Source organism: Pollachius pollachius, assembly GCF_949987615.1.
Source record: "Pollachius pollachius genome assembly, chromosome: 17".
Lineage (NCBI taxonomy): Eukaryota > Metazoa > Chordata > Actinopteri > Gadiformes > Gadidae > Pollachius > Pollachius pollachius.
This window is the reverse complement of record NC_136950.1, coordinates 6,916,622-6,930,361: the sequence shown is the minus strand read 5'-3', so window position 1 is coordinate 6,930,361 and position 13,740 is coordinate 6,916,622. Positions and strand designations below refer to the sequence as shown.

Here is a 13,740-nt window from a genome sequence, read left to right as displayed (position 1 = left end):
AACACAACTTGTTTTTTAAACATGGTCAATAAATAATTGCCGATTCAACTTGACTTAATAACCCAGAGTAAAGCTTTGTTCCAGTCTCATCACTATATCTTACTGGTGCAGTGCAGACACACACAACCACTCATTCTAGCTTTTCTAAATCATACAGCGAAGTGTGATATGTCATATTCAGAAGCGGGAGAAGGATTCTCTCCATCTTATCTTGAATCGAGGAGCAAGACATAAGGAGTTGGAGACGAGGAGAATGACTGGACCAGAGGAGACAGAATCTGCATGAATCCTTCTGTTTCCCAGTCTGTGGTTGAGCTTCCCTTCTTACTGTGTGTATCCCAGTGCATGCGTGTGCAATTTTCAACCAGGTGAAGGCTGCATTATGTTCCTCCATCCCCTCTCCGGCTCCCCTCTGAAGTGAGCACAGCAGCTCTGCCTCTTTGAAACCTCGCTGTTGAAACGCCGCGCTCGTGGTGGCTTCCCCGCCAGCGGTATAACAGGAGCCGTAGCCGCGGTTACGGCTAATTGGACAGCCTGACGAGCCAATCGCAGGACGCTTCGGTTTCGCAAACTGGGACAGGCAGACCAAAAGCAGACATGGAACACGTGCACACAGGAAAACATAGTTAGATACATAGTCACGAATGCATTTGTGCAGACAGAAGCAAAGATACACAGACATACACACACACACACACTGGACAGCCATGCCCAAATACAGAAGTACAAACACAGACCAGAGATAGCCACACATGCAGACACACATACATGTGTCACACACACACACACACACACACACACACACAGACACACAAACACACATCTCCCTACCATATTCCCAAATCAAAAACTAAAACTGCATGCCAATAAAGGGAAATCCAAGCCCGGTCCGACAGTAAAAACTGAATAAAAGGAAAGGAGCGAGGAAAAACACACGGATCAGAATGGATAAACGCGGTTAAACAAACACAGCGGGTGGGAACAGCCAACGCTGGCCGGGAGATGCTAATTGGCCGCTGTGTGGAGAGACCTCCCCGTATTAACGCAGTATTTCTGGAGCGCCGCACTCAACAGCTGCTGAGCTACGCCCACACAGCCGCCATTAACAGACACCACAGGAACGGCGGAGAGAGAGAACGCCAGAGAGAGCGCACGAGAGAGAGGTCACTAGAGAGTGTACACTAAAGGGTGCACGAGCAAGAGAGCGCACGAGCAAGGGTGAACGACAGTGGCTTTTGACAATCTACACATCAAGTAATGTAACCGTATTCTCAGAAGCTGTAGATGGCTTGAAACAACTTCTTTGATATTTAATAATTACAATCTGTGGGTGGGGATGGGGTAGGGGAATCTGAATGTGTTTCTGTTGTTGTTGTTGTTGTTGTTGATGTTGCTGCTTTGGGTTTTATGATTGTTTTGTGTTGATGTTGTGTCTTGTCTCCTTTCAATGTCATATTGCGTGACATCTGACGTAAAAATGAAAGGTTGTTAGGGAAGGAATAAAGATTGGCGGGGGTTTGAACTTACTGCTGATCCACTTTGCATTGGGCTCGTACACCTTGAAGTCCTTCTTAAAGATGTCTGCCACCGTGAGCTTGGCCTTGAGAGCCAGGCTGTCGTCCTCCCCTGAAGCGCAGAGACAAAACACACAGAATCAGATGCATTCGTAAGCAGTATATTAATAGAGATCAAACAGCCTCAGACTCAAAGTTAAAATTTACGCTGCATATCAGCAGTTTTTGCCGATTTATGTTTGCATTTCTATGTTTTGTGTGTCCTTGTGTCTGGCCGCGTTAATATTCTTTATGATAAGAAGCTATAAGCAGCTTTTTCTCTGCCAACTTTCTTTTGATTTTATTCTGTTTTGATTGAGTCTCTTGGTTCCAGCACATTGGCTGGACCGCTGCACTTTTGCTAGAGAGCACATCAGAATACCTGAGAACCAGGAAACGCAATAAAAACACTATATGAACAAAACAAAGTGAGCAGATTAAACAAAGGCTGATGGCAGATGAATTAATAAGGAATATATAATAGCCAATACAGAGTGAGATAAACAATTCATAGATATAGATATAGTGTACACAGTGTGAAAAACATAGTTCAATTAATAAATCTCTCCGTACACAGAGTGAAACACACACTTGCTTAAATAAAAAAGAAGGAAAGAAAGGAATATAAGCGTTTTCCTTTTGACCACTTTTAAGCACCAAGATTTTCTGCCTCCCTTGGCACTGCTTCACTTCAAGTGTCCACATTAACGCAAAAGGTTCTGGATATGAAAGGGTCTTGAGCAGCCTCTAGCTGGAGGACATGGCCTGAGGACCCGGCATATTAACTACTTCAGACGAAAAGATACATTTTTATCTCCATGTCTCAGGTCATCAAAAGATCTCCAGAAATCTCTTTGAAAAACGGAGCGGGAGAAGAAGGAAAAGGCAGAAGGAGGGGAGCCTTCTTTGAAAGATATATCTTTTTAATTCTCCGTCTCATGTCGCAGATGAGATGGCGACCCCCGAACACGCTAATAGGCAGATTAGAAACAATTACAGGAACAAGACGAAAGGTAAACGCTTATTAGAAACTTTAAAACCTTGTAAGAAGCGACGACCCTTGACCGGTTACCACTGAAAAATACTTTCCTCTTAAATTCCCAGAGCTGTGCGGTAATATTCAGGCATAAATATTTGGCAAACGCTTTTATCCAAAGCGACTCACCATTGAGACTGAGAACACTCAAGCATTCAACCAATATTGGAGCAGCTCCACACACTGCTGAACGACATCTCAGAACAACAACTGGACAGACTGACTGAATATTTACCCAAACATTCAGCTCCAGCTTCTGAACAGACGCACAGCATATCATATCCTGATGTAGATCCATAATGTATCCAATCTCTGAGCTTCAGGTGGACCAAATCTAAAATATGAATAAATGTAGTCCCCTTTTACCAGCGGTAAAGAAGCTTAAATAAAAATTACAACGTCCATAAACAGCAGGTGTACAACACGGCTTTTTGCCATCACTTTATTGGCGTTAAGGTTAGATGTCGCTATAAAATGGTAAAGATAATTATATATAACATCTGAATTGAATCTGCAAATCGGACCTATGATGTTTTATCCTCGACAAACACCACTTCAACATTCAATATTACACCGATTAAGTTATATTATATCCTTATGTTCAGCGCATTGCTGCAGGTGCCAAGGAGGTAACCCCTCAACTGATACCGGGTACCTAATGATGTCGCATGGCCCTAATTAGACCTTGAACCAATCAGAGAACACAGCCATTGTAAAAAATCTTGTGTTTTGACTTCAGTGTTTTGTAAGCTGATGGTTTCTCTGAGGGTCTCACACATGGAACTGGATGAAAAGGATACACACATTCAAATACACATACACATACACACACTGTCACACTCTACTGCCAGTTGATTTTAATCTATAGTGGTTATAGAAACACAGTAAACACTGTACAAACCCATTACCCAATGTGTTCTATGCATTTGTTTCCCTGTGTTGACCCTATCGTATGATTGTAGTTAATATTTGTATTATTATTATTAAAATAGCAGTAAAAAATAAATTTGTGTCCTCTGCTGTTGTTTGATAACTGGTGTTTTTTGTAAATCAAAGTGGATTTGAAGGCTGAAGCTATCCATGGAGAATTATCAAATTGTTATTATTATGATTGTATTCAACGACCATTCAAAGACTTGAACGTGTCTCACAAAAACGCCCATAATCCGAACACAAGGGTGACCAACACACTTTATTTATCCAACACAATTTGTTTCAAGTGCTATTCACCATTGAGGTGGAGCAATTATAAAATGAAAGATTTTTTCTATTTTGTATTGGAGTACTTTGAACCGAATAACAAGAGGTGAGAATAGTTTGAAAAAAAAAAGAAGAATGCAACCTTTATTTGTTGTGGAGCACAACCTTTACCACAACCACGGCCTTATTAACCCAGCGGCCATCTTGGTTTTAAACGATAGCTGGTTGGGAGGAACCAAGATGGAGCCGAGATAGAACAAAGATGGCTGCTCTGTGCATAAGGCCCGTTCAGAGCTACGACGTTATAGAACCTTCCATAAGCTTGTTTCTTTAGCAACAGAGAGCCTCTAGAGAACGTAAATCCGGGATTTGTTGGGGATTTATTTGCCCCTGGGTTAATTAATGTCGTGTTGGCGAAGTACAGTACACACACACACATTCTCCCAGTACAAACATTAATTACTTGTCAAGCCAGAGTTACATGAAAATATGGTTAGGTTTTGTGATTGTGATTTGGGATTGAAAGAAGCATACACACAAGCGGACATATGCATAGAAACACAGAAACACGCACACACACACACACACACCCACAATAAGTTGTATCGTTATCAACTTATTTCCTTCCTTGTTTTCTTTAAATTATATATACATATATATATGCATACTTTCTATGTATATTGTCTTAAAATATATTCTTTCACCCATTTTTCAAATAATGGGAGGCTCAAAGGTGAATCCCTTCATACTTAAAATGTGCATGAATTTGATATTGGCTAAGTCGCTTTTAAGCCAAATAAGCAAAACGGGCTGAATCTTGCTATAAATATCTCAGCCCCTCATATCAGTCACACTGCCGTTCTCCTTCTGGTCCTCAGTTTCTTGCCCCAGCTGCCCCAGGGATCAGCTCCACCAGATGTTTGACCTACAAGATGTATGGTGTGTGTGTGTGTGTGTGCGTGCGTCTGTGTGTGTGTGTGTGTGTGTGTCTGTGTGTCTGTGTGTGTGCGTGCGTCTGTGTGTGTGCGTGTGTGTGCGTGCGTCTGTGTGTGTGCGTGTGTGTGTGCGTGTATGTGTGTGTGTGTGGGCCTATCAAGTTTGTAAGTGTTCCAGCTGACAGAGATAGTGTGGTATTATAGGGTGAGGGGAAGAGAGGACGAGAGGAGGCAGAGGAGCGAGGAGGGGAAGGGGTGGGAGGGAAACAGCGATAGAGCGGGTAGGAGGGGGAGAGAGTGGATGAGAAGAGGAGAGAGAGAGAAAAATGGAAAGTGGGGGTGAAAGAATGAGGAAGAGGGTAGGAGGGGGAGAGGATGGGAGGGGGAGAGGGTAGATGAGAAGAGGAGCGAGAGACACAGAAGGCAGGGGGAGGGAGGGATAGAGATGCTGCGACGGAAGGGAGGTTGAGAAACGGAGAGAAAAGATGGGAGAGAGCGAGGGAGAGCGACAGGGAGACAGAGAGGGAGTGGGAGAGAGAGAGACAGGGAGACAGAGAGAGAGACAGGGGGACAGAGAGAGGGAGTGGGAGGGAGAGAGGGAGAGAGAGAGAGAGAGAGAGAGAGAGAGAGAGCGAGAGGGAGCGAGTGACAGAGGTTGGGAGACAGAGAGAGGAAGAGGGGGGAGGGAGAGAGAGAGAGAATAAGACAGTAAGACAGATAATGTGGAGAGGGAAATAGAGTGACAGGAGGTGGGCGGGTGGTTTGTCAAAAGCAGTTAGAAAATGCGTCTCTCTCTGTCAGGTGAGCACCCATCAACCTGCTGCTACTGAGTTGCACAGAACACGCCATCCCATAATTCTCCACAAGTGTCACGTTTACACAGCTTGATGCCCCCGGAGGGCATCCACCAACCTAGTATGTTCTACATGGAGTCACATCGCTCTAATTCTAGTCAGGAGCTGTGTAGTATTGCCGTAGCGGTGTAAGCTACGCAAATGGAAAAAGGCTCACTTAATAAAAGCTATGTGCTACCGCATGCCGACTATTTATTTATGCTACCGGCGTTAGGAACGGTTACGAACTAGCCTGGCATCGGAAGACAAATTGCACACTGCAATTATCCAAGGGGAGCAGACGAAAATACCTCTGGAGGCAATCTGATAGACAACCAGCCACACGTTGATGCAGCACTGAGCCACAAAATGATTTTTAACAGGCAACATGCTTGCAGTCAACAACTTCCTTCTCAACACAAGCTTTAGGTGCAGTCGTCGTGACTTTTTTTGGTGAAAATATACCATCCAGTTTGTTTAATACTGTCCTCGATAGCGGGATCAAAAGACAACTCTAGTGGCGGCCATCTTTGTTGAGAACGCCCCTATGGCGCTCCTCTGCACCGTCGTCGTATTTATCCCGCCTCACATTACATAAATGGTTGTGATTGGTCGGCCAATCACGTACCGGGCAGAAATCGTTTTTTACGGGAGGGGAGGCAGACGTTAACTGCAGAGCAAATTAAACATGTTCCCCTGAGATGTGGCTGGTTCCCAGGCGCATTACGCACCATTCCGGCCCCGTACTGAAAGATTCTCGACACCAGTCGAACACAGGCTGTAAACCCCGTCCCCGAGGAGGTTTCAAAAGCAGGAGAAAAACAGAGAATATCAGCTCTCCGTTGCCATGGATACAGAATTAATCAACGCCACTTTCCGGCGCCAAGGAGGGCCATATCAAATGTTTCAGCCAAACCGTTTACCATACAGCCCACCAGACAAACAGTCCCTGCCCCGGTCCGTCTGTCCGGGGGCCTCACGCACCACAAGACGGCCCCCCATGGCGCCCCCACAGAGTCAAGACCCTCTTGGACGAGTTCTGGATGAGCAGCTGTGGTTGGAGCGCTAGGTGGGCGGAGGGCATGGATTAACACTGTTTGGAAATGTTCCTCGAAACCGCCTGGCCTGTCTCTGCTCTCTACTGCTCCTGCCTGGCTTTCAGCGGCCCCCCGGTCGGCCCCTGGTCCCTAGGAGCTGGGGCGGTAGGAAAAGGCTGGCCGGGGCTATTCTTTGTCTCTGACCCACACCAGCTGAGGTCCCTGAACTGATCAGCCGCACCAGGGAGCAGCGGAGATGTTTCCAGAATGCCAGGGGGTTGACCTCTGCTGCTGTTCTCTAGCTTGTCGACGGAGAACTCTCCCCTGTGCGTCCCTGCAAACCATGGAACCGCGCCCAAAAGCTTTTTCATCAAACATTTCGGACACTATGTCGGAAAACGAATGGAATAAATTATTCAGACATTGATAAATTTGGAGGAGTACATTTGAAAACAAGGAAGATAAACTTCTGCGAGAAATAAATTGGACACAAAATAGATAAACCTAAAAAAGGAATAAGAAATCGGACAGCTTGTCGAACAACGATGACTGCTCTCATCTTTCCTCTACCCCGGCTCACGGGTGATAATACCTTTAATATTACCTCGATTATTACCTTGATATCTTCTCCCCCCCCCGGACTGGAGCTCGTAAACAAACGCAGAGCGATTAGCATGTCGCCAGCGGAGCGGAGGAACACATTATACGGACGGCAGTGATGAGGGATGGTGTGTGAAAGCGTCCATATCAGCAAACTTTATGGGGCTGACTCTAAGCAGATGGCCCGCTGATTAAACCCTGTGTGTTCGTCTCCAACGAGGAAAGCGTGAAGGTCAATATCCAGGTAAAGAGCACACTGAAATGGCTGCAAGGGACGATTTAGACGTCAGGATGGAATGTGCTGTGCGTGTGTCTTTACATATGCCAGGTGTTTAACATGTCACAACGTGTCATTTTCCTGTGACTCCCTGACCTCCAGCGAGGTTATGTAACCAGAGTGATATATAATCTTACCTGATGTAATAGAATGTCAATTTGATCATAGTGTGTCACACCTCAGGTAATCCATTAGGTGCAAAGGCCCAGAATAACGTGTGCGAATCATCCTCACTCATTCATAACACATGCAGAGACTATGCACGCACTCGCTCACCCACACAATCTGCATTGCATGTGAGCGCACACCTTTGCATTAAAACACACCAAACACCTACACACCAACACACAAGACACAAACCCATAAACACACTTGTTTCACACTTGCACATAGTATGTGGTAAAAACACAATGAAATACAGGTAAGCAGAAACGCAAACACAATTCCACGCATACAGGAGCGCACACAAGCTGACCCACAAGGCACATACACACAGTCACATCAAAGTGCATACAATTCCATGGAACACAGACACCACACTGCAGACCTCATTATCATGCAGAGGAAGACCTGGGAGGTTTGTTCAATCAATCAGAGACTCACTCAGGAGTAACAAAAGAGATGTGTGTGTGTGTGTGTGTGCGTGTGTGTGTAGGTGTGTGTGTGTGTGTGTGTGTGTGTTTGTGTGTGTGTCCACTTATGTGTGCAAGGCTGAAGGTGCAGTTTTATAAGTATGTGCTTGCCTATGGGCTTAGAATTGTTTAATGTGGCTATATGTGTGTGTGCATGTATGTGTGCATGTGTGTCTGTGTGTGTCTAATGTCTGTTTGCGTTTAATGTGGATGGCTGTCTGTGTGTGGGTATCTGTGTGTGGGTGTGTGTGAGACTGTGTATGCGTGTGTGTATGCGTGTGTGTGTGTGTGTGTTTGTCTGTGTGCGTAGCAAGTATATGTGTAACTGAATGCATGTAGAGTGTGCGTGTCGTTTGAGAGTGCGTTTGTTAAAATTTCTTTATTAGGAATACCCCTCCTCTGACACTCGTTTGTGCGTGTGCGCATGCGTGCGTGTGTGTGTGCACGTGTACATGTATGTGTGTGTGTGTTTGTGTGTGTATAGAGTGGGATGAGTGTGATGAGTGTGTGTGCGTGTGTGTGTGAGTGTCCACCCACCTGGTGTCAGCAGAATGACGGAGGTGACGATGAGAGAGCAGATGACCAGAATGACAAGCAGGGCGATGGCGATCCCCTTCCAGTTCCTCTGGGGGGGGTTGCTCCCCACCAGCTCCTGCAGGGAGGGGGGGGGGGGAGGGGGGGGGGGAGGGAGAGGGAGGGAGGGAGAGAGTTTGAGTATTCAAGCCACCTTTACACAATGATTCTAATCGACTCGCTCATCAAATAAAAATCGATTCAATCTATCAAAACTAAATTTGAATAAATGATAAAGGACTTACAAATCAGGGGTCAATAGAGAAAGTGGGGGGAAAAGAGGGGGTGAGGGAGAGAATGAGAGAGGGAGGGAGATAGAGGGTAAGCGAGAGAGTGAGAGCAAGAGAAATAGATTAGAGAGGGAGAATAACATCCGACAGTCAGATGAACAGCAGTTATAAAAAGCATCATCATCTAGTCAGTGTCATGTAGCAAAAAGAAGCATAGTTTACTACAATGTATGATCCTCTCCCAGCTACATACTGTCGCATTGTGTAGCATCATGTCTCATCCTCTAGCTTTGAGCTATATCATGTACCGCTGCGCAGCGTCATCTACCATCCTCTAGCTCTGAGCTACATCACATAGCGCTGCATAGTATCATGTACCATCACCTCTACCCACCATCTGAAATTCATATCACAGTTTCATATTTAGGACGGCACAATGGTATTTTGTTGTATCCTCACAAAGTGTTGTGTTGGGTTATAAAAGTGGGGCCCCTTCCGTTTAAAACAACACAATTCACATGAAGTTGGGTCTGCCAATCCACTAAGCTCCGGCTCATTCCCTTACATAATGACCTTTTCCCGAGCGCTATGTGGCGCTGTGCTGCACGGCCACGGAGAGCGTCCCCGCGAGGCGCTTCCTGGGGTAATGAATAGGACAAACACGCCACACTATCTCCACAGCCCACACAACAGAGCGACGTGGGAAACACAGCGGCCCCCGCCCCGAGACGACAAAGGAAAAAGAACCACAACACTCGCGCACAAAGAGCGGCTGGGTTCTGGAGTGGCGCCCAAGCGGCGCTCGGTGGGAGAGGGAGACAAAACCGGGGCTGAGCACTGAACGCGCCGCCGCTCGGAGGAACAACGGCGGCCGGAAATGAAAACAACAAATCAAGTTTCTCCATCTGTTTGTTTGTTGCATTCATAACCCGGTGTGTCATTATGGTCCGTGGGTCCGGCTGCTCCCGCGTGGCTCACCGCTAATTGCATCGACTGTGTGTGTGTGTGTGTGTGTGTGTGTGTGTCAGCACGTCATCAGGGCGATGACGTGCTTGTTTGTTTCGTTTTAATGGCTTCCATGAATGGCGAGCACGTTGGCCGCACAGGTTAGGGCGGCAGTGCGTATGGTGCTGCTAACACAAATATGATTTCCAGCTTGAGGAGAGAAAGAGAGGAAGAGAGGAAATGAAATGGAGCATGAGAGAGAGATGGAGAGACAACACAGAGGGAGGAAGAAGGAGGGAAAGAGAGCGACAACACAACGGAGAGAGAGAGTAAGTGAAGGAGACGTAGAATAAGAAAAATAGAGTTGGAGAATGGGAGAGAGAGAGCGTGAGAGAGAGAGCGAAACAAAGATTCATGGCCTGGCAGGCAAATGCGCATGCAGACATACAATGCAAGTCCACTCTCGTACGTGCACTCTCCTGCATGCACTCTCATACGTGCACCCTCGTACATACACTCTCGTAAGTGCACTCTCATACATGCACGCTCGTGTGTACACTCTCGTACGTGCGCCCTCGTGCGTGCACGGCCGTATGTGTCTTTCAAGGGCGTGAATGGGGTTGGGGGGGGGGGGTTTGTTGTAGGGGGGGGGGGTTGAAGGGACCGGCCAGAGAGGGGGCGGGCAGCAGCTGTGGCGGTGACAGGAGGGGGAGGAGGATGTCCAACGAGGCGAACACCGGCCTGGACTAATGTGACGGGTAAAAATGGACGCCGCCCTGCGATGCGTGAAGTCCGCCGACCGGCCGCCGGCACAAGACCCACCGTGGTCGGGCGTCACAGCTCAAGGGCGGGCGACAACAAGAGAGGACGTCTCTTACTTTAACGGCCGACCTCATGGTTTATGAGTCCGTTTAGGGACAAATATATCTTACATTTTTTAACAAGAGATAACGTGCAAAACGTTAACCAGGAACGATAGAGGGACCATGAAACTCTTCAGGTCTGTCGTTAATCACAGCCGTGGATCCGTCCCGGCGTTTCAGAAGCAACGGTGAGCCGGACCAAATGCCATCCGTTCAGCCCTCCTCGGTCGAGATTTATCATCTGAAAGCCGGTTTCCTTTTGGGTGTCCGAGCCGCAGTATAGAAGCCCATGTTTCATAGGGTTGGTTTTACAAGGGGTATTTCCCATTGTGTTGTTGCTTCGGCGTACTTTATGCTAGGCTTACAAAAGGGTTGAATAATTCCTCTCAGCTCCGAGACGAGACAATTGACATTAAATTTCGGCTGCAAAGCGACATCGCCATAATGGGCCTCTTTCTTTTCATGAATCCAGGGTACTTCCGCCGAGAGCACAAACAGCGATGTCTTCACTAGAGATATCCCCCACTACATCTCACTGAAAGTTAAACTAGCTTTTTCGTTGAATCATTCTCCACTTTCCAAACATAAAAAAAAGAAACCCTGACTAATAGCCAGCAGAAAACACACTCATGTCCTAAATCATCCTTAATGGCTACCGTGTGCAGGGCGCAGGATCCTAAACCCAGGCCGTTAGCCAAGGATTAATACCTTCTTAATTAGTTGATAGAAGATTTATATGTAAGAAAGAATGAGCTAGCTGGTGTGTTGTTGTTGACCTGTGGCTAGGGGCTTTAAATGAATAAATGCTAAAGCTTTTAATGGCGCCCAGGAGCTGATCTACGGAGCCCACCTCCGCCTGGCCCCCCACTCTCACTCTTAATTGAAAGGAATCTCAGAAAACCGTTTGCCTGGCGGGGGCGCGGCTCTGCTAACCAGACCGCCCATTAGCAAGGTTCATTAGCATAGGAAGCGGTTATTTAGCCAATTGGCGGCGCTGTGTAGCGCTCATCGCTAGTCAACACTGAAGCCCTCGTGGAGAAACGGAGGGGGAAGACACAATTATAACCTGGATTAAAATATAAGAATAATGGGATGCTAATGTTTTTCCCACACAAATACGCCCCCCCCATCTTATTTTTTAGACTTTGATTTTATTAAAATTGTTGAATATCAAATACATAAATAAAGCCCTTTTAAATTGCCTGACCGCTAGAGTGACAGAAAATAGAGACAGAAAAGTATAAGGAGATAGAGAGAGAGGGAGCTTGAGACAGAGCGAGCTTAAGAGACTGACAGACTGGCAGATAGACAGAGCAAGTCACACACATATATACATATATATATATATAAGGGCTGTCAAACGATTGCATTTTTTTATCTCAATGAATCGCCTAGTATTGGTGAAGTAACTCACGATTAATCTTTTTTTAAATCCACTCCAATTGAAGTTAAATGAGATTATCAAATGAAATGGCACATTATCATTCATACCAAATGTAATTAATAAGCAAAAACTAGACCAAGTGATCTTGAGGGAGTTTTATTGACTCACTCAGTGTGGGTTTAATATGAAAGTTATGGAACACCACAGATTTGGGAATTGTGAACAGGCAGTTACTACAAGTGTGGTTAAATTCAAATACGTATAGTCTATTACTGCAAGTGTTATTGAATGTAAAGTAAGTGGAACTAAAAACAATAATGAATTATGATAGGAATGTAGACATTATGTGGGCAAACCCTTTCAAATCACAGTAAGAAAATAGAGAATGTGCGTTAATGCGTTTTTATTATTCTAATTAAAATAAGATTGCGTTTATGCGTTATTATCGCACTAATTTTAACAGCCCTAATATATCTTAATATATATATATAGAGAGAGAGAGAGAGAGAGAGAGAATTAGACAGAAAGGGTAAAAAGAGAGAGAGAGGAAACATAAAGGGATAGTCAGACAGCTAAAGGAAGAGACAGAGCGACCGAAAGAGAGGCTGTAGACAGACGGCCAGACAGGTAGGAGGCTAGGAACCATAATTGAGAAGGAGTAGACAGCAGCATCCATATAAACAGCGCCTGCTGTTCATTCTGCACTATACCTCTCATGTTCCATTCCAGCTTATTCACTCTGGGCTTGGCTCGGTTCGGCTCACAGTAAAACAACGGCAATAAAAACAAGCTAACCAACCAGCCCAATAAACAAACCGACAATGTTGCATTGCATTTATAAAAGCACATTTTCTCTAGCCAGCTTGACGACACACAGGAGGACTTCAAATGTGTTTTCGTCAACAGCATGAGCAGCTAAATTGTGGTTGGCTATTTTGAGTAGAGATGTCAATTTGAGAAGTGCTTTTTACTAAACCTCAAATACACTCTGTGTGTCTAAATGTTATCAGACAGACAGAGTGTTCTCTGTTTAAAAATTCAATACAAGAAGGTCACTTTAAAATAAATAAAACCATACATTGAGATATGGTTATATAGCAATATAATGCACTTGTTGAGATGTTGAAAAAACTTAGACATAAAATATTATAAAATACTATACAGAATATTCCATTGATTTAATTGTTCTACCAGGGCATGGTAGAACAATTACATATCGTGGTCAGAATTGACAGAATGATCTAATGTACACCAGGGTATATTTCCTGTGAGACAAGCGATCAGGCTGTGGTTGTGTATGTGTAAACGACAGCTTTCTATCCATTTATCCTTTTTTTAATGGTACGTATTAACGTGTTATTTCTAATTAAAAACAGACAAAGCAACGTGCCTTTAACAAAGTGCTTTGAAAACTAAACCTCTCAGAGAAGAAATACATCCGTGATGATATTTGGAGACATCCGAACACCGTCTTAAAGGTCACTTCGTCCATGCATTCATACCAGCCACGTCAGCAGCTCTGGCCAGTAGGAGAGCAGTATTCTATATACAATGACATCTAAGCTTTTAGAAAACTTGCAATCAGGTTTATTCAGTGCCAAATTGACAAGAAGACGTATTAAAATAGGAGAGGTGTGAAAAA

General features: G+C 45.2%; 1 protein-coding gene across 1 annotated transcript in view; it reads right to left on the bottom strand.

Moving 5' to 3' along the window:
- The window catches only part of dpp6a (dipeptidyl-peptidase 6a), a gene marked incomplete at both ends in the record, with an annotated part of 120,450 nt that overhangs the window by 34,171 nt on the left and 72,539 nt on the right, over positions 1-13,740 (bottom strand). Inside the window, 2 exons of the mRNA XM_079754717.1 lie at positions 1,528-1,626; positions 8,641-8,755. Coding sequence (XP_079610843.1) covers positions 1,528-1,626; positions 8,641-8,755 — 214 coding nt within the window. The remainder of the gene's footprint in view (positions 1-1,527; positions 1,627-8,640; positions 8,756-13,740) is intronic.